General features: G+C 35.5%; 1 protein-coding gene across 1 annotated transcript in view; it reads left to right on the forward strand.

Moving 5' to 3' along the window:
* The window catches only part of LOC127968979 (phenylethanolamine N-methyltransferase), a 59,090-nt gene extending 42,606 nt beyond the window's left edge, over nt 1-16,484 (forward strand). The window contains exons 2-3 of the mRNA XM_052570491.1: nt 12,251-12,458; nt 15,826-16,484. Of these exons, the coding sequence (XP_052426451.1) occupies nt 12,251-12,458; nt 15,826-16,264 (647 nt within the window). The 3' untranslated portion in view covers nt 16,265-16,484. The remainder of the gene's footprint in view (nt 1-12,250; nt 12,459-15,825) is intronic.
* The last annotated feature ends 3,261 nt before the right edge of the window (nt 16,485-19,745 follow it).

A 19,745-nucleotide genomic window follows, 5' to 3' on the forward strand; every position in this document is an offset into this window, starting at 1 on the left:
ATTGGTAAATAAATAAGTGTATAAACAATTGTGCTATAAATGATAATGGAATAGGATTTAGTGAGATGCAGGAATGTTCTAGGATGGAGGGTTAACAAATAAATATAAGGATATTGCATGTTTATAAGCATAAGTAGGGAACATTTAACTGTTCATGAGGTAGCTTGCCTCGGGGAAGAAACTGTTCTTGTGCCTTGCTGTTCTGGTATTTGCGGCTCTGAGGCGCCGGCCAGATGGCAAAAGTTCAAAGATGGGGTGACTTGGATGTGAGGGATCCAGAGTGATTTTCTGAGCCCTTTTCTCACTCTGGATGTATACAGTTCTTGAAGGGTGGGCAGGGGAGCACCAATAATCCTTTCAGCAGTCCGAACAATTCTCTGTAGTCTTCTGATGTCTGATTTTGTTGCTGAACCAAACCAGACAGTTATTGAAGTACACAGGACAGACTCAATGATGGCTGAGTAGAACTGTTTCAGCAGCTCCTGTGGAAAGTTAAACTTCCTCAGCTGGCGAAGGAAATACAACCTTTGCTGGGCCTGTTTCAAAATGGAGTCAATGTGATTGTCCCACTTCAGGTCCTGAGAGATGGTGGTTCCCAGGAATCTGAATGACTCCACTGCAGTCACAGTGCTGTTCATGATTGTGAGTGGGGAAAGTGCAGCGGGGTTTCTCCTAAAGTCCACAATTATCTCCACTGTTTTGAGCGTGTTCAGCTCCAGGTTGTTAAGACTGCACCAGACAGCCAGCTGCTCAACCTCTTGTCTGTAAGCAGACTCATCACCGTCCTGGATGAGGCCGATGACTGTAGTGTCGTCTGCAAACTTTAGGAGCTTGACAGAGGGGTCTTTAGAGGTGCAGTCGTTGGTGTACAGGGAGAAGAGCAGAGGGGAGAGAACACATCCCTGAGGGGGCGCCAGTGTTGGTGGTGCAGCTGTTTGATGTGAATTTCCCCAGTCTCACTAACTGTTGCCTATCTGTCAGAAAGCTGGTGATCCACTGACAGATAGAGCTAGGAACAGAGAGCTTGCTCAGTTTGGTCTGAAGGGCTGTTGGGATGATGGTGTTGAAAGCCGAACTAAAGTCCACAAATAGGATCCTCACATAAGTCCCTGTTTTGTCCAGATGTTGCAGGATGTGCAATCCCATGTTGATTGCATCATCCACGGACCTGTTTGCTCAGTAAGCAAACTGCAGGGGGTCCAGTAAGGGTCCAGTGATGTCCTTGAGATAAGCCAGAACCAGTTTTTCAAACGACTTCATGACGACAGACGTTAGAGCCACAGGTCTGTAGTCGTTAAGTTCTGCTATCTTGGGTTTCTTTGGGATGGGGATGATAGTGGAGCGTTTGAAGCAGGAAGGCACTTCACACAACTCCGGGGATCTGTTGAAGATCTGTGAAAAGATGGGGGCCAGCTGGTCAGCACAGATTTTCAGACCGGCTGGTGTAACACCATCTGGGCCTGGTGCTTTTCTTCTTTTGTTCTTCTTGAAGACCTGGCGCACATCATCTTCACAGATTTGAAGAGCAGGAGGTGTGGAGGGTGAGATTGCAGGATGTGTTAATGGTTGTGTAGGGAGATGGTCAGAATGGGTGTTGGGGGTTTCAAATCTGCAATAAAACTCATTCAGGTCGTTAGCAAGTCGTTGATTAGCCTCAGTGCAAGGGGATGGTGTTTTGTAGTTGGTGATGGCTCTTAGACCTCTCCACACTGAAGTTGAGTCGTTGGAAGTAAACTGGTCTTTCAACTTTTTAGCGTAGGTCAGGGTTCCCACGCTTCTTGAAAGTACTTGAAAGTGCTTGAATTTCAGACATATGGATTCAAGGCCTGGAAAGTACTTGAAAACTAACATAGGTCCTTGAAAGTGCTTGAATTAAATTTGAAATCAATTTTGTTTGTGCTGCTATTTTTTAAATTGTCCAATATGTGCTTCTGTCAAAAACAGAACTAAACACGGGAGATTATCTGTTTGATCTCTGACGTGATCGTGCGCAGCACCGCAAAGTTGATTCTGTGATTGCTTGATCTAATATTTTTTTTTTTTTTTTTTTAAATGTTGTCAATTTAAGTAGCAAATCAGAATAGCTAAAAAAATCAATGCATATATTTTGAGACAAAGGTCTTCTTTATGATTTTCTGTTTTGTTTATGATAATTAAAGCAACGTTTTTTAAATAACAAAAGAATATGTAAATGTATGGTATTTAGGGTGAAAAGCGACCCTGCTGTAGTGACTAAAGGTGCCGTGATTAACATTATAATTAATAGACCGCTGACTTTTCCATTTGTTGACATGATATGGTTAGATTCAGTTGCTAAATACCATATTATGTTGGGTGTCCTTGGAGATAATCACCATGTTTAGAATGAAACCATCATATTTAAAAACATGATATTAATCCATGTGCATTGTTCAAATTCACTACCCTTTCATTATGTTTGGGATGAAAACATCCACTCAATTGAACTGTAAAAATTTATCAGATAAATATATATATTTTTTTGCATAAATCTATTAATCAACCTCAGTCTTGATCAAAACTACCTAATGTTTTTTTTTAAATCCAAGATTTTAACTTTTTAATTGCCAAGTTCATAAATGATGGCACTGATTTTGGGGGAAAAAAAAACAAACAAAATTACTTATTTTCAATATAAAATTAATCGTGGCCAGATTTTTTTTTTTTACTTTTTATAACAGTGTTGCGCATGTCAAAGATTAGTAGAAACATTGGCTTTGATGCATTGATAGTTTTTGTGCAGCGTTAGATTTTAATTTTTTCTCCCTCATTTGTTGTTGGTGGCTGTTTTTGCCCCATTGACTTCCATTATAATGACATTTTTTGATTGCAAAATGATGATGACACCATATAATCATGCATTCTTGATTGTTTGCGGTTTTCCCTTTTGGGAAGAGGTATTTTTTTTTATTTTTACAGTTGATCACTAGGTGTGACAATTAACCCTTTAGATAGGTCTGTGCAAAATAAGTCTTAGTTTCTGGCTTGTATATGGAGTTATATGGAGTATAACAGCAAATTATAGTGTTTGTGTGTGAGATTCTTGATTGTTGGTGGTTTTCCCTGTTGGTAAGAGGTAACATTTGTTATTTTTACAGTTGATCACTAGGTGGGACCATTAACCCTTTAGATAGGCCTGTGCAAAAAAGGCTTAGTTTCTGGCTTGTATATGGAGTTATATGGAGTATAACACCATATTATATTGTGTGTGTATGTGTGTGTGTGAGAGAAAGAGAGAGAGAGAGAGAGAGAGAGAGAGAGAGTGTGAGAGAGACCTTTGCGCACTTACCTTGATGTATTTGAGAAAATCAAAATGTACACCTCAGCTTTCAGAACTACATGGAGTAAACAAAAGTGTATTTATGCACCTGCTGCCTTTTGATGGTGGTGATAAGTATAGACTGACTAAAGTACGTGGATTTAGACACTTGCATGCCATCCTGCTGGTCATTTGATGGTGAGAAGATCAAGAATGCATGATTATATGGTGTCATGGCTCTGCAATCAAAAAATGACATTATAATGGAAGTCAATGGGGCAAAAACAGCAACCAACAACAAATGAGGGAGAAAAAATTAAAATCTAATGCTACACAAAAACTAACAATGCATCAAAGCCAATCTTGTTACTAATCTTTGATATGCGCAACACTGTGATAAAAGGTAAAATAATATCCAGTCTACAATCAATTTTTATATTGAAAATGACCTTGGTAATTAAAGAGTTCAAATCTTTTTTTTTTTTTTTTTACATTTTGTAGTTTTGATCAGGACTGAGGTTGATTAATATATTTATGCAAAAGAAAATTGAAAAAAAAAATATATATATTTATCTGATACATTTTTACAGCAGTTTAACTTAGTGGATGTTTTCATCCACAAACATAATGAAAGGGTAGTGAATTTGCCCACAGTTTACCGTTGAGTTTTTGAAAAATTTCAAAATAAGATTTGTCACCAAAAATCATTCCATTAGCTGAAATGCAGAGAAAGTTGTTGCCAAAATAAAACTCAACTTTACCCCCTAGTGGACGAAAACGTCCCCAACAACGCATAAGGGTTAATAATGTTTACACGCAGCACGCTTCACATGGATGATTATGTATCTATAGCGTGTGGTCGCGTAAGAGTTAATGAAGGGAGACGTAAAAGACTGGACATTGCGTTGGTTTCATATGGATTACTTTATTACTTAATATTTGTTGTTGATAAGACTTGCTTAGTTTAAAAGTAGACAAGTCAAGATTTCTATAGAAATATCTCTCATATCTCTTTGTGGAGTATTTGTTGAGTTTCAGTTCATTTTCATGACTCATTTCTAAATGAAGATGCTGCAGACAGCGCACTCTGTTTTCTTTATTTTATAAATGCACAAAGTTTTCTCATTATGTGTGCATACAAATTAAAGTAGATTCTTTACAGATTCAATTTATGTATTGCTCTTACCTGTATGATCAAAACTGAAAGTGCAATTTAAGTTATTTTCGGCGGTATGCCACAAAACGCCTATATGCATAGACTAAACAAAAAAATATTTAGTAATTGTTTTATTAAGTGAATCTGTATATTATAAAAATATTATAAAAAAAATTATATATATAAAATATTAAGTGATTGTTTTGAACAAGTATTAACTTTAAACATTATAAAAAATGTATTTTAGCTTAAAGGGTTATTCCAGTCGCACAATCCTTCAAAAATAATTCTGATATTCTGATTTGCTGCTAAAAACACTTATTATGATTATGTTGAAAACAGTGGAGTAGAATTTTTTCAGGTTTCTTTGATGAATAGAAAATTCAGAAGAACAGCATTTATCTGTAATATAAATCTTTTGTAAAATGATGTCTTTATCATCCTTTCTAAATAAAAGTATTCATTTCTATAATTTATTATCCAAAAAATAGACTCTAAGCTTTTGAATGGTATAGGGTATAATGTTGCGAAAGCTTTTTGTTTCACATAAATGCTGAATTTTGGATCCTTCTATTCATCAAAGAATACTGAAACATGTAGTATCTGTTTTAAATATTGATCATCAGCAAATCATCATATCAGAATGATTTCTGAAGGATGTGACACTGAAGACTGGAGTAATGATGCTGAAAATACAGCTTTGATCACAGAAATAAATTACAATTTACAATAAGTTCAAATAGAAAACAGTTATTTTAAATAGTAAAAATATTTCACAATTGCTTTTGCTGTACTTTGGATCAAATAAATGCAGGCTTGGTGGGCAGAAGAGACTTCTTTCAAAACATTAAAAATCTTATGTAAAAAACTGTAGACTGGTAGGCTATATTGATTACAGAAATATTATATCGTAATGTTTTTATTATATTGTAATGTTATATATATATATATATATATATATATATATGTGTGTGTGTGTGTGTGTGTGTGTGTGTGTGTGTGTGTGTGTGTAATTTCGGTCCCCCTCACTTCTGAAAAGATGGATATGTCCCTTCACGTCTTTATTGAGTGAATGTGCAAATGTTTAATATTAACAGGTTTTACTATGTTATTAAAACATTTAACAGCTTTTTATTAAAAAAAAAACAAAAGCTGAGATATAAATATTAAGTGTAAGTGAAATGGTAAGTACAGTAAAGACATTCAAGATGTTATGTGCTGGGAGTGTGAATTTCAAAGGTGCTTGATTTAATAAAATGGTGCTTTAAAAAGTCCTTGAAAGTCCTTGAATCTGGTGTTCATGAAAGTGTGGGAAACCTGGTTGGTCTTTTTAGCCGCTCGGATCTCTTTGTTCAGTGTGTTCCTGGCCTGATTGTACAAGACCCTGTCCCCATTTCTGTAGGCATCCTCTTTGGCCTGACGAAGATGTCTGAGTTTTACTGTAAAGCATGGCTTATCATTGTTGAATGTTAAATAAGTCCTGGTAGGAATGCATATATCCTCACAGAAACTAATATAGGATGTTACGGTCTCTGTGAGTTCGTCCAGATCGGTGGTAGCAGCTTCAAAAACACTCCAATCAGTGATGTCAAAACAAGATTGTAAATCCTGCTCTGTTTCGCTGGTCCATCTCTTCACAGTCCTTACTACAGATTTAAGTAATATCGTTAATCAGAATATCTTCAAATTTGGTGAGCATCATCATAAGAACTTTGTGATGTTAAATTGTGAAGATTTTGAGTTTTCGAGGGTTGTCTCCCTGGCAGCCTGACAAAATTCACCATGAAACAGGACTTAACTGTAACTCAGGCAAGCTAGGTCCAAGTTGTCCCAAACTTCACACTTGTGACAGTTGTTCTGTCCTGAACAAACACTCATGACCAAATTTAGTTATAGTCATAGCACCGCCTGCTGGTGACAGGAAGTGACAGGGTTAACACAGTCATGGACTCCTAGGAACATATTAAAAAGTGTCAACAAGTGTTAAATAGGCTGGCAACATGCTAGAAACATACTAATACATGCTAGCAACACCTTGCTAAATGCTAAAGCATGCTACTAATGCAGTGAAAAAGGAAGTTGCTGTAACTCAGCAAGCAATGTCCGATCTCCCCCCAAATTCAAACGTTTGACAAGAGTCCTGTCCTGAACACATCAACATGCCCGTATTCAGTTATAGTCATAGTGCCACCTGTAGACAAAAGGTAGTGTAATGTATAACACTGTTATGGACTCCTAGCGACATATTAAAAAGTGTAAGCAAGTGTTAAATACACTGGCAACATGCTAGAAACTTACTAAAGCATGCTAGCAACACAAAGGATCCTAGTAATGCAGTACCACAGGAATGTTCTGTAATTTAGGCATACACTGTCCAATCTGCCACAAATCGAACAAGTTTGATAAGAGTCCTGTAATTACAGTCATAGCGCCACCTGCTGGCAACAGGTAGAGGCATGTTTTAGGGTGTACTCACACTAGGCACGGTTGCCATGAACCGGGCCCGAGTACGAATGTCCCCCCTCCCCACTCCCCCTCTGGCCTGCACTCACATATAGGGTTTCAGCATTCGTGCCGGAGCACGCTTACATCATTATGGTGCGACGGTTTCGGGATGAACAGGAAGAGCGGCGCTCTCTGAACACAATGGAGTGCATCGCTCTGTTTTCTTTGTGGATAATTTTGTGTTGTTTGGTCCACAGCCTGTTGTTAAACAGATGTGTCGCCTTAGTGGCGCGAAAATTTTCACGTAATCGTGCTGCTCGTATGAGGGTGTTTGCAAGGTACCAGCTGAAGTGCAGCAAGGACTTTGCAGTTTTTATTTTTTTATGCGTTTTGCACCTCTGCCGTAGACCAAAGCGACCCTTTCCCTGCCATGTTGGTTTTGGAGCGTCGCAAAACCGTGACGCAACGCGTCCTTTTCCGTGCTCCGGCACGATGAGCGCTCACACTGCATGCGAACCGCGCCCGAGTCCAACTGAACCGTGCCCTGGCCCACCTCTTCCAAGCGGGCCAGGGCCGGCCAATCGAGCCGCGCCCGGGCACGGCTTGGAGCACTCACACTAGTCAAACGAACCGCGCTTTGGTGGTCAAACGCACTCGGGCACGGTTCAAACTGGCTAGTGTGAGTACACCCTAACACTGTTATGGACTCCTTGTAAATAATAAAAAGCAAGTGTTACATAGGCTGGCAAAATTCTAGAAGCACACTAAAACATGCTAGCAACACTGACGTGTTAAAGCATGTTACAAATGCAGAAACATGAGGTTGCTGTAACTCAGGCAAGCAATGGCAAGATCCACCCCAAACTTCAAAAGTTTGATTAGAGCCCTGGTCTGAAGACATGTACATGCTCATCTTTGAATCATAGCGCCACCTGCTGGCAACAGGAAGTGACATGTTTTAAACTGGTATGACCTTTTAGCAACACAGTAAAATATGCCATTGTGTGCTAAACATGCTAGAAATATTCTCAAACATTCTAGCAACTCTTACTAAGTGCTAAAGCATGCTATTAATACTATCAAAGAGGAAGTTGTTGTAACTCATGTATACAATGCCCAATCTTCCCAAAATTCACACATTTTATAAGAGTCCTGGTCTGAACACATCAAAATGCCCGTATTTGGTTATAGTCATAGCGCCAACTACTAGCAACAGGAAATGTCATGTTTCAAACTGTTATGTACTCCTAGCAACATAGTAAAAAGTGTCATGAAGTTATTAATACCCTGGCAACATTTCAGAAACATACTAAAACATGCTAGTAGCACTTAGCTAAATGCTAATGCATGTGTCTAATGCAGTGAAAAAGGAAGTTTTTACTACTCAGGCTAGCAATGTCGGATCTGCCCCAAACTTTGCACATTTGACAAGAGTCCTGTCCTGAACACATCAACATGCCCGTATTTAGTTATAGTCATTGCGCCACCTTTTGACAACAGGAAGTGTCATGTGCAACACTGTTATGGACTGTTTGCAAACTAATAAAAAGCATCAACAAGTGTTAAATAGGCTTGCAAAATTCATAGCATGCTAAAACATGCTAGCAGCACTTAGCTCATTGTTAAAACATTGTGCATACAAAGTCCAATATACCTCAAACTTCACAAGTTCGATTAAAGTCCTGGCCTGAAGATATCTACATGCTCATATTTGGTTATAATTATAGCGCCACCTACTGGCAACAGGAAGTGACTTATTTTTAACTAACTTAAACATGAAATGTCTGATCTGCCCTAAACTTCACATGTTTGATATGATTCTTAAGATCTTACGATCTTAAGACCAATATTTCAGTTATAATCATGCCACCACCTGCTGGCAAAAGGAAATTACTTGTTTTAAACTAACTTAAACATTCAATATCCGGTCTGCCCAAAGTTCATGTGTTTGATATGGGTCCTGGCCTGAACTCATCTTTAGGCCAATATTTATTTATAGTCTTAACGCAACCTGCTGGCAACAGGAAATTACTTATTTTACTCTAACTTAAGAATTCAATGTCTGATGTGCCTGAAACTTTGCATGTTTGGTAAAGGTCCTAGCCTGAAGACATTTACAAATTCAGTTATAATCACAGTGCCACATGTCGGCAGCAGGAAATGTGGCACAAATATTTACCATTTTAAAAGCATATGGTCCAACATTTACAAATCTCCTATGGCAACCGGGTGGTGGTGAGCCTGGGTGCGAGGGCCCTTTCATCACTGCTTGCAGCTTAATTATTATTATTATTATTATTATTATTATTATTATTATTATTATTAGGGCCCGAGCACCGGTGGTGCAAGGACCCTCTTGAATTGGCTCCGTTTATTATTATTATTATTTTTTTTTTTTTTCTGAAACTTTTTCGAAAAGTCACAAAACTTTGCACATACATCAGAACGGAGTGCGCCTCGAGCTACATTTTATATACATGTACAAAAATCGGTACACAGATGAGAACTGGCGAAAATGTATATGTGATATGGGTTTCAGAAGTGGGTGTGGCAAAATGGCTTGATAGTGCCACCTATACACTTTCAACGGAGTTGTGTTTCACATACATGTGCAAAAATTGGTATACACATGTAACACACCAATACCTACAAAAAAGTATCTTGATACAAAATCCGAAAACCAACAAGAAGACAGTTAATTTGAATTTTCCTGACAAAATTAGTGTCGTTTTTGCCATTTTCACAAACAATTTTTGTACATTGTTCAGGCATTGTACTTTAACAAACTCCTCCTAGAGATTTAATCAGATCAACACCAAATTTTGGATGCCTAATCTTAAGGCCTTTACAATGTTAAATAATGTCGAAAATGTCGAAATTTGGCCGTGTTTTTACCGCAATTTTTAACAGTGTGGGAGTGGAGTTCAGTTCCATGGTAGAATTTACGGTAAAAAACTGTAAAAAATAAGAGTGGTAAATTAATGGTTGAAAGCTGTAAATTAACAGTACTTTACTGGCACCCCTGCTGCCAGTAAACTACTGTTATTTAACGGCACAATTTTTTACAGTGTACACTGTTAAAAATCGCTGTAAAAACACGGCCAAATTTCGACAGTAACATACTGTTTTTCATTAAAACAGTGCATTCTGGGTAATATTCATCATTTTCAAGAAGGTAGCCTGCTGCTATATATCGTAAATTAACAACGTTCAAAGTCAACATCAGCGTCTGTGTTTCAAATCATTCACTATTGCCTAAATGAGTTTACTAATATAGTCCACCTGACATAGAGAATGAACTCTAATGAGTGAATTCAGACACTGATTAACAGCTGCTGTTAACGAGTAGAATCACTGAAGAAAAAATAAACAAGACAAACACAAGAACTACATCTGACTTCAGCCACAGCCTTAGATGAAATCAACAGAAGATTTAAACAATCAACAAACAGCTTTACCAGCTTCACTCATTACTAACCAGGCTGACTTTATTTCTGTCAGATCAGAGAGCAAAATATCTTATTCAGAATTACAGAAATGTAGATGATAATGTGACTGTTTCCTTTGACATCACCATTGTGGAGATCAGTGTTTGCTTTAGTTGGGATCCTGACCCTTGACTTTTGTACTTTAAATTTTGTTTCATAGCTATATTTGTATCTTTATGATACATCTGTTACAGCAATGTTAATTTTGATGGTCAAGTGATTATGATTGTTTCTGTCAGGCATGATCTACTAGACTGACTTAAAGTGTTGCTATAGTAGTCAAATAATAATTTGGTGTTGAAATATGTGAGAGAATGACACTTTTTTTTTCTTGTTTCGTGAATTTTATAAGATTGAACAGTAATGTGATGACCAGAACATATGTTTTTGACAACAGTTTGAGTTTTAAATATTTTGGGCAACGGTGTCCACAACACTCAAGTGTTGCATGCTGGGTACCAGCACAGGATAAAACTCATCCATGACTCCCAGCATGCATTGCGGCATTAATAAATTATGCCCCTGAATTGTTCACTTATTTTCTTGAATTCTCAGAACTTATCTGTTTATTTATTTTGTGGATTGTCACCATTGTTATGATTCATATGCCGATTCTTGATGTGTCTGTCTAAATTTCAGCAAAGGTTTTTTTTAATTTTTTTTTATTGACATATGTATGTGCTGAAGTACTTAACACAGAGATCACCACTGTATCAGCGACTCCACATTTACTATCTTTATATAAAGCAGCAGAAAATCTGAAAATCTTCCTGCAGGATAATAGTTTCATGGCCAGAAGCAATGTTTCCTGAAATTATAAGAAGTGATAAGTTAATCTTACGGCCGTTTGTTGGACAAACCACTGTTAGATTTGCATTGATTCCCAGAAAAAGGTATCAAGATAATTGATGTGAATAATGGAATATTGACATATTAAAGATTAAATTACAGTGCCTTGTAATGAGTTATTGATATATACAATTGACCTATTTTTCATCTTCAAAATTTTTTTATTTAACAGTCATATGTGATATATATTAATCATATTCCTGATTAATTATTAAAATTCCCTATATATCATTTGAGTTAATTTTAATCTACTACCCAGTGCAGCTACAGTACATATATTGTTCTTATCAAGATGGACAACTTCCTAATTTACTGTCATCAGCTACGACCAACAGGAAGTCAGCTATTTTGAATTGAATGTGGATTTTTGGAAAAATATACCTGTGAATGAATGCATAGTCCGCAGAAGAGAAAAGTACACTATACACACCAAACTTTGTCTACATGATGCCAAAACATTGAAGAACTTAAATCGCAGATTTTGGATAGCTTGAACGGTTTTGCTGTGGTGATTTTTTTTAAATTAAAAAGGGAATTATTAATTGTCTTGTATTTTTAAATTGCAGCTTTCCAAAAACTTTTTTCATACTTACAGCTCGTCATTCTGATGAAATATGCATAATTTCATGACTTTAAAACACTGTAGGGATAACAGAAAATTTAAAAAACTGTCAGCTCACTCTGAGGCCACTCTCTCTGTGTGAGGAATGTGTGTCTGTGGGGGAGGGGCTGGTGATGAGCTGAGTGACAGAGATACAGACAGAGAGAGAGAAAGAGAGAGATAGGGAGAGAGTTAACATCTTTTTAATCACCAGAAAAAAAAATCAGTATTTCAAATTGTTATAGTTTTTGTTGTTGATAATTGTGCTGTTTTTTCTTTCATAACAGCTTAAGAAATATCTTAGGCCTTATCCTTTTCTGACAGTTTTAGGGATTTTTTAAAATAATTACTATTATTATTGTATATAAGTGCAAGAATAAACATGAAAATTTTCAATACTGCAGTCACTCTAGAATATTCACTCTCTTTTACAGATGATATAAGAGGGGAGATTTTAGTTGATGTTGGATCTGGCCCCACTCTCTACCAGGTCATGAGTGGTTGTGAGAGATTTGATCGTGTCATCCTGTCGGATTTTTTGGAAGTGAATCGAAGAGAGCTGCAAAACTGGCTACAGGAGGGAAAGAGCAGTATAGACTGGACAGCTTACTTCAAGTATGTGTGTCAACTGGAGGGTCGCAGGTGAGATTCCCATCTATAACTTTTTTTCTATTTTAATCCCATAAAAAAAAAAAAAAAAAAAAAAAAACAGAAAGGTGAAGCACAAACAAACAATGTTGACCATTTAATATCAATATATTAGTTAGAGCTGAACTCAAGATGGTAGCCTCTTCTTGTTGATTTTAGGATCCTGATATCCATTCTTCAAACCCTTGTAACCCGGTTCCCCACGAAAGCAGGTATTTTCTAGACTGCAGCTTTGGATGATCGTCCATACGCTAATACAGCACCAGGTCACTAAAACCGAACATGTTTGAAAACTAATTTCCAGGGTGAAGATTTTATTATTATTATTATTATTTTTTTTTTACTCTGGTTGCGTTGTTATCGTCTAGACAATGAAATCGGAGATTTTGGCTTGTGACATCATTGCATGACCTGTTATCTCAGGGTTGAAAGTGAACTCTGCAGGAAGTTAGATCTCCAGGAACAGGGTTGGGCATGCTGATCTAAGTGATAATAATAATAATAATAATAATAATAGTAAAAACTTTAAATCATATTACACAGTGGTGAAGTGTCAACTGATTACAGCAAACACTCTCTGGATGTCATGACAACAATGTCATGTAGAAGAACTTTAAATATCTCAGCTTAACTTTAATTTCATTTCACTAATGGGCTAGTTGCATATCTCCGCCATCTTGGATTTCCGGTCTTGCGAGTGTGTGCGTAGATATTTCCGTTTGTGCTAAACGCCAGTGCAGAGAACCAAAGAAATCCAAATATTACCTTCTATATATGTTTAAAGGATTTATAATATCACTTCAAATGCAAATAAGATATACACTGCTATTATTACTATTCTATAAATGTTAACTGAGCCAGTGCGGGTCCGGTGAATGAATTAAATACACTAATGTTCCCTACTGTTCACAAAATGAAAATTGAACTCATGGTGTGTACACACAGATACATAATTTATTTTTACCTTACCAATTATGTAAATGTAAAAATTACTTATTTCTCGAAAATGTTTGTATTACATTGATTATTATTATTTTTTTTTGTTTAGTGAAATGTTCACCTTGTGAGACATGGGCTGTGATTTATCTTCACATTTCTCAATTGTGCACATACATTAGTTTGTTTCATCATTTTCAAGTTGACAGCCAACTTTGCATCAAACATTTTGAAATGAAAAAAAAAAAAAAAAACGGGCTGTAAAATAATACAACACATGACTAATTTTGATATTTGTTTTATCTGAAGAATTCGTAACAAAATACATGCATTGCTTATAGACAAAATTATTTATGCTGCAGATATTTTACAAAACAGATAAACCGATAAAACACACATGGATGCAAACAGCAATATTTTAATTAATGCAAACCTAATAGCATTACGTTAAATTGTAAAATAATTTTAAAAGTTAATAAAACATACATACTTTATCAACAATATCGGTCTCGTTTGACAGTCAGAAACCTTATGATCTTATATTTAACAGTCAGAACAAAATCAGCTATCCGAAAATGTAAAGTATTGCATATTTGAGTGGTTTGTGTTTGAAAGAAGAAATCCCTGTGGACTGATTAACCTGATGCTGACGCTGATCCACATAATCAACAGAAGAATAAAGCAATCTCCGCATTGTATATTGATTAATTTTCACACAGAGGTACGCAAAATCTAGGTAGGATGTTTCCTCGTGTATTTGATATATCACTATTCGCTGTTAAATTTGAAAAAAAAAAAAAAAAAAAAAAAACATTAATTATATCCATCTAGCCAGGTTTCGTATGTAAGTTTCCCTTGTAGTATTTTTTTTTTTTTTATTGAACAAACATTAATGTACAAACAACTTGGCCAAACAATACATCTTCACATTACAATATACAGAATACAATAGTTTACCTCCTTTAAATTCACAGCCTTCAATTAACAGTGGAGGTAAACACAGGGTCATAGGGTTCGAATAAAGAAGAGTTTCTTTGATCAAACAAATAATAGAGTTAGGAATAGCTTTTACAATGGATTCAAATTTAGCTCGACTGCAATTTAAATATTTAAAACAGAAATTCTCATATGATATAATAGCACTATTCTCAATTAAATGGGACACTGACCAAATACCTTTTTCCATCCAATCCTTGTCATACAATGATTTGTTTCTAACTGTAATGTATCTATTATTCCATAATGGTGTATTGTGTGGTGTGAAATTATGGTTACATAAAATCTTCCAATATAACAAGACCTGTTGGTGAAACTGGGATAATTTAACTGGGAGACGTTGAGCAGTGAAGTCACATCTTAAAAGAAACTCTATTCCTCCTAATTTCTTAAATAACTCTCTGGGAATATGAAACCAAAAACTGTTATTATTTAAAAGGGATTTTAACCAATTCATTTTAAGGGTCCCATTTATAGAGTCAAAATCAATAGCTTGTAAACGTCCCTCTTTATATTGTTTTATCATCTCTACTTTCTTCATATAATGGGTCTTCTTTTTCCAGATGTAGCCAAAGTTAATTTGATTGATTTTTTTTAATAGCTCTATTTGAAATACACTGTAAAACCTGATAAGTAAACTTTACTCAAACTGATTGAGTAAATAGATTGCCTTGATTTAAACCATGTAAGTTTTAAAACTTTGCATTTAAGTAATTCATTGATTAACTAAGTGCTGATTGAGCATTAGTGATGAACAGCTGCTGTTAACAAACAGAATCACTGAAGAAAAGAGAAACAGAAGAACTACTACAACTGACTTCAGACACAGCCTTAGATGAAATCAACTGAAATAAAATAAATGAAATCTCTCAAGATCTGATTAAACAACCCCACAAACAGCATCACCAGCTCCACTTATTAATAACCAGACTGACTTTATTTCTGTCAGACGTCTACAGAAGATCTTATTGAGAATGAGCTAAGGTTTAGATCTTGATTTATTGTTTCATTTGAAGTAACCATGTTAGAGATCAGTGTTTGCTTTAGTTGGGCTCTTGAGCCTTGACTTCTGTCTTAGTCTTTTCTCTGGCTGTTATAACCATGTGTTTCTAAAACACATTTGTTGTAACTGAAAAGCCCAGAAGAAATGCCATCAGGTGCTAACCTGTAACTAGGTGTAGATTGTTATACTTTATATCGATGATGATAATCATCCATTATTTATCTGTATGGCGTCTAATGAAGTAGGTGTTGTGTAATTAGTAGAAGTGATTCTAGTAAAAGTGACATTAAGAGCCAGTGATTCTGTGATAATCAGTTTATATAAAAATGACTTTCTAAAAAGTTTTGTACACACACATTTTTCTAAAATGCACACTTAATATCTAATAATCTAATCCAATGTACTGAACATTTTAATTTTCTCTAGTTCAACGACTTGGGCAGAAAAAGCAACACGTCTTCGTTCAGTTGTGTCTGATGTGCTGCCAGTTGATGTACACCAGTCCTTTCCATTATCACCAGAGTTCTTGCCACCTTCTGGAGCAGATTGTCTGGTGTCATCTTTTTGTCTGGAGAGTGTGAGCCATGACTTGCTTTCCTTCAACCATGCATTAGACAACATCTCCAGCCTGCTTAAAAAAGGCGGTTACCTCCTGCTTATTGGTGCCCTGGGAGAGAGCTTCTACATGGGGGCACCAGGGCTGTACATCCCTGTGGTCCCTCTGGATGAGTCTCAGGTCTGTGCTAGCCTGAAGGCCAGTGGATATAAGCTGTTGCAGTTGTGTATTTACCACCTTCCCCCGGACATGAAGGTGGGAGTGGATGATGTTACTGGTGTGTTCTTTGCAAAAGCTAAGAAAACATGAACAATTTTAGTTGAAGAGTAAAACATGGACTGGAAAGATAGATGTATGTATGTTCTTAATTCTTCTGGTTTATCTGTGCATGAAAAAAAAAAGGTTTTTGAAAACAAAATATTTGTCAGCATTGTAATGAAAGAAAGCTTGTCAAATTACATACAACTATAAATAAATAGTGTTTGCTTATGTTTTATTTCATTGATTAAAATTATAAACATTCCCCCCACATACATTGCAGCTAATATTGTCTGTCTCTTGAGCATCATATGTGATAGTCTATTACTATCTAAATGACATAAATGATGAATCAAAATGATAGTAAGATGCTAAAAAAGAGTATAGTATGCTTTGTCGCAAAAACTTTGATTAATGAGGGTCATAAAAATGTCACCACTCCCAGAGTCCTTCCCACCCTACTGGACACCTGTTTGGACACCTGTTGCTGTACAGCCATATGCGCATTCCATTTCAATAATCTGGAGGAATTTACGATTGGGGGGGAAGTGTTTTTTGTGTGCGGGGCTGTCGAAAACTGTTCAAAAACTAAAAACTAAAACTTAAACTTTAAAATATGAAAATGTGGTATGATTATTTAACGGTACAAGGGAAGTTTTTAGTAAGGTTTTTACATACACAATGCATTGAAAGAAAAAGGTTAAAACATAAATGAAATAGAAACAATGTAATGATATAAACTATGTAACTGAAATATAAACAATGTATTTTTTTTTTTTTAAAGAATAAAAACCGCATTAAGCATTGTTAAAACTATTTAAAAACTAGTTATAGTTTGTTACAAATTAAATAAAAAGAAAACTAGGTTAATGATTATTATAATAAAAGTGTTGTTTGTTTTTAGTTTTTTTAGTTAATCACGCATAACCAAAAGATCTTTTATTTTTGTCAATCTTAACTTCTAACATGCCATATCAGTTAAAACATGCACACACACGTGTGTGCAAATATCTAACAGAAACGAGGTGTTTTGGAATGTCTTTGATTTTCTTCTGTAATGCTCGAGTCATGTTATCTAGCAAATAAAACAGACATAGGTCATTAAAAGCACAAGGTTTTACAACATGGTACGAAGCGTAAATATTTTGTTTCAAGTAGTGCATCGAAATGAAAACTGCGTAGAGTGTCTGGGGGCTGTGTGATTACTGATGCGAACATAGTGTATGGTATTTTTGAAAGGATTTTGAAACTGATGAGTTTTGAGGGTTCTGACATTTAAATGTTGGTGTTGTGCGTCATCTAAAGTTAGGTGATCAAAAATAGATTATGCTCACTGATCAAAGGGTGAAAATGTAAACTATTTTATGACATACATATGTGAGGGTGCACTTTGCCAAAGTTAAGCCAAAAGCTCAACGACAGGTCAAAAGGATGTGAGACCTATGATTTTTTTTAACAGGTCAGACTATGGTATAGGAAAGTTTGCATAATTTTAGTTAGTTAATTTAGTTTATTTTAGTTACATTTATTATTTTTATTAACCCCCTAGATCTTTCAACCTCATCATAAACGTACTGCAAATGTAAACAAGTGCACAAACACAAATATAAAATCACAAACACACACACACACACACACACACACACACACACACACATAAATATACAGAAAGCATAAACATACACGCAAACAAACACAAACTTACAAATGCAAACACACTGTATAAACAAGCATACAGAATATAACTTACAAACAATCACACCCACACACACACACATTTATGAGACATACCTAATACAAACAAGAGAACTGAGATCTTTGATTTCCAGTGTAATACAGAAGAACTTCAAATGCAAATGGTTCACAATACATCGGGTGAGATTGATTTTTGAGGTGTTAAAAACCCCATCGTGTTCAAATAGTCGAAGCTAAGGCTTTATCTATCCCGCCGAGATGAAAGGTCATGTCTATGCACCAGGATATGTAATAAAGACCAGACAGACTCTGGCGTAGATCGCACCCGTCAGTTAAGTTGTAAAAAAAAAAAAAAATCTAAAAGATGTTGCATCTGTTGTTGCATATGCATAAATCAATTTTATACATGTATGAGTATTAAAGATTTATGGTATTAGGGTACCCCCCCTACGGATGGTTATCAGATATTACATGGTGTTCTCAAGTGCAGCCCCCACACACCAAGTCCTGTTAAAAACCAAAGTTTTGTTATGCTCATTACCTGTAAAATCTTCAAGTTGTGCTTCACTATGGAAAGCCGAATTTTATCACTTACAGGATATGTATTCTTGATATCAACAATTCAATTTTCACTAGTAAAAATTTTAATTCTTGATATAAACAATTAAATTTCTAGTAACAATGCTAATTCTTGATATCAGGAATTATATTTCAACTAGTAAAAATTATAATTCTTGATATCTGTAATTGTATTTTCACTAGTTAAATGTCACCATAGGCTTCCATTATTATTTAATTGTTGATATCAAGAATTACTTTCTTACTAGTTGAAATTCAGATTACACATATCAGAAATACAATTCTTACTAGTAAAGACCTTTATTTTTTATATCAGTAATCACACGGTTACTAGTACAGTAGTCTATTCTTGATATCAACAATTTAATTCTTGATATCAACAATTTAATTGTCACCAGTGAAAATGTTTATTTCTGATATCATGAATGTGATTGTTACTAGTAAGAAAGCCATTTTAGATATCAGAAATTATATTGATATCAGAAATGAATTTTCAGATATCAAACATAACAATTGTAACATGTTGAAATACATTTACTGATATCAAGAATTAACATTTCAACTAGTAACAAAGTAATTATTGATATCGACAAAGGCAGCTGATATCTGAAATTGCCCCTGCAACTAGTGAAAATAAAATTACTGGTATTTTAAATAACCTTTTTACTAGTCAAAATACTTTTACAGATATGTAGAAATGACATTTTTACCGAAAGGTGCGTAGGCACCTATTGAAATTGTTGGCGTTATTAGGGGCCAAGTACCGAAGGTGCAAGGCACCTATTCTATTCGTTAGCGTAATTGTTTTCTTCCGCAGCAAGTCTATGGTGCTATGGAAAGTTGTATAATTTGGCACAGTGATAGAGGACAGTCCCAACATTAACTATAGCAAATTTGAAGTCTCTAACTCCAACTCTCTAGCACCACCACTTGTCCAAAGTTTCAATATTTTTATGCTAATAACTTTTGAACTGTAAGCCAGAAAATGAAATATCTTTTTTCCTCTGAATCCTTGGCTCATGCCAAGTCGAATAAACCCCAAAATTAAAAAAAAAAAACCCGCAAGGTTTAGTTATTTGGCTATTTTAAATTTTTTCGAAAAACCTACTTTTTCGAACTCGTCCTAGACAGTTAGTCTGATTTACATGAAAATTGTCTCAGATCATCTTCAGACCATGCTGGCAAAAAGTTATGGAATTCAAGTTGATTCGAACGACACGTTAACAAATTTGACGAAAAGCATGCAAAAATGCATGTG

This window comes from Carassius gibelio, chromosome B12 (genome assembly GCF_023724105.1).
Source record: "Carassius gibelio isolate Cgi1373 ecotype wild population from Czech Republic chromosome B12, carGib1.2-hapl.c, whole genome shotgun sequence".
Classification (NCBI taxonomy): domain Eukaryota; kingdom Metazoa; phylum Chordata; class Actinopteri; order Cypriniformes; family Cyprinidae; genus Carassius; species Carassius gibelio.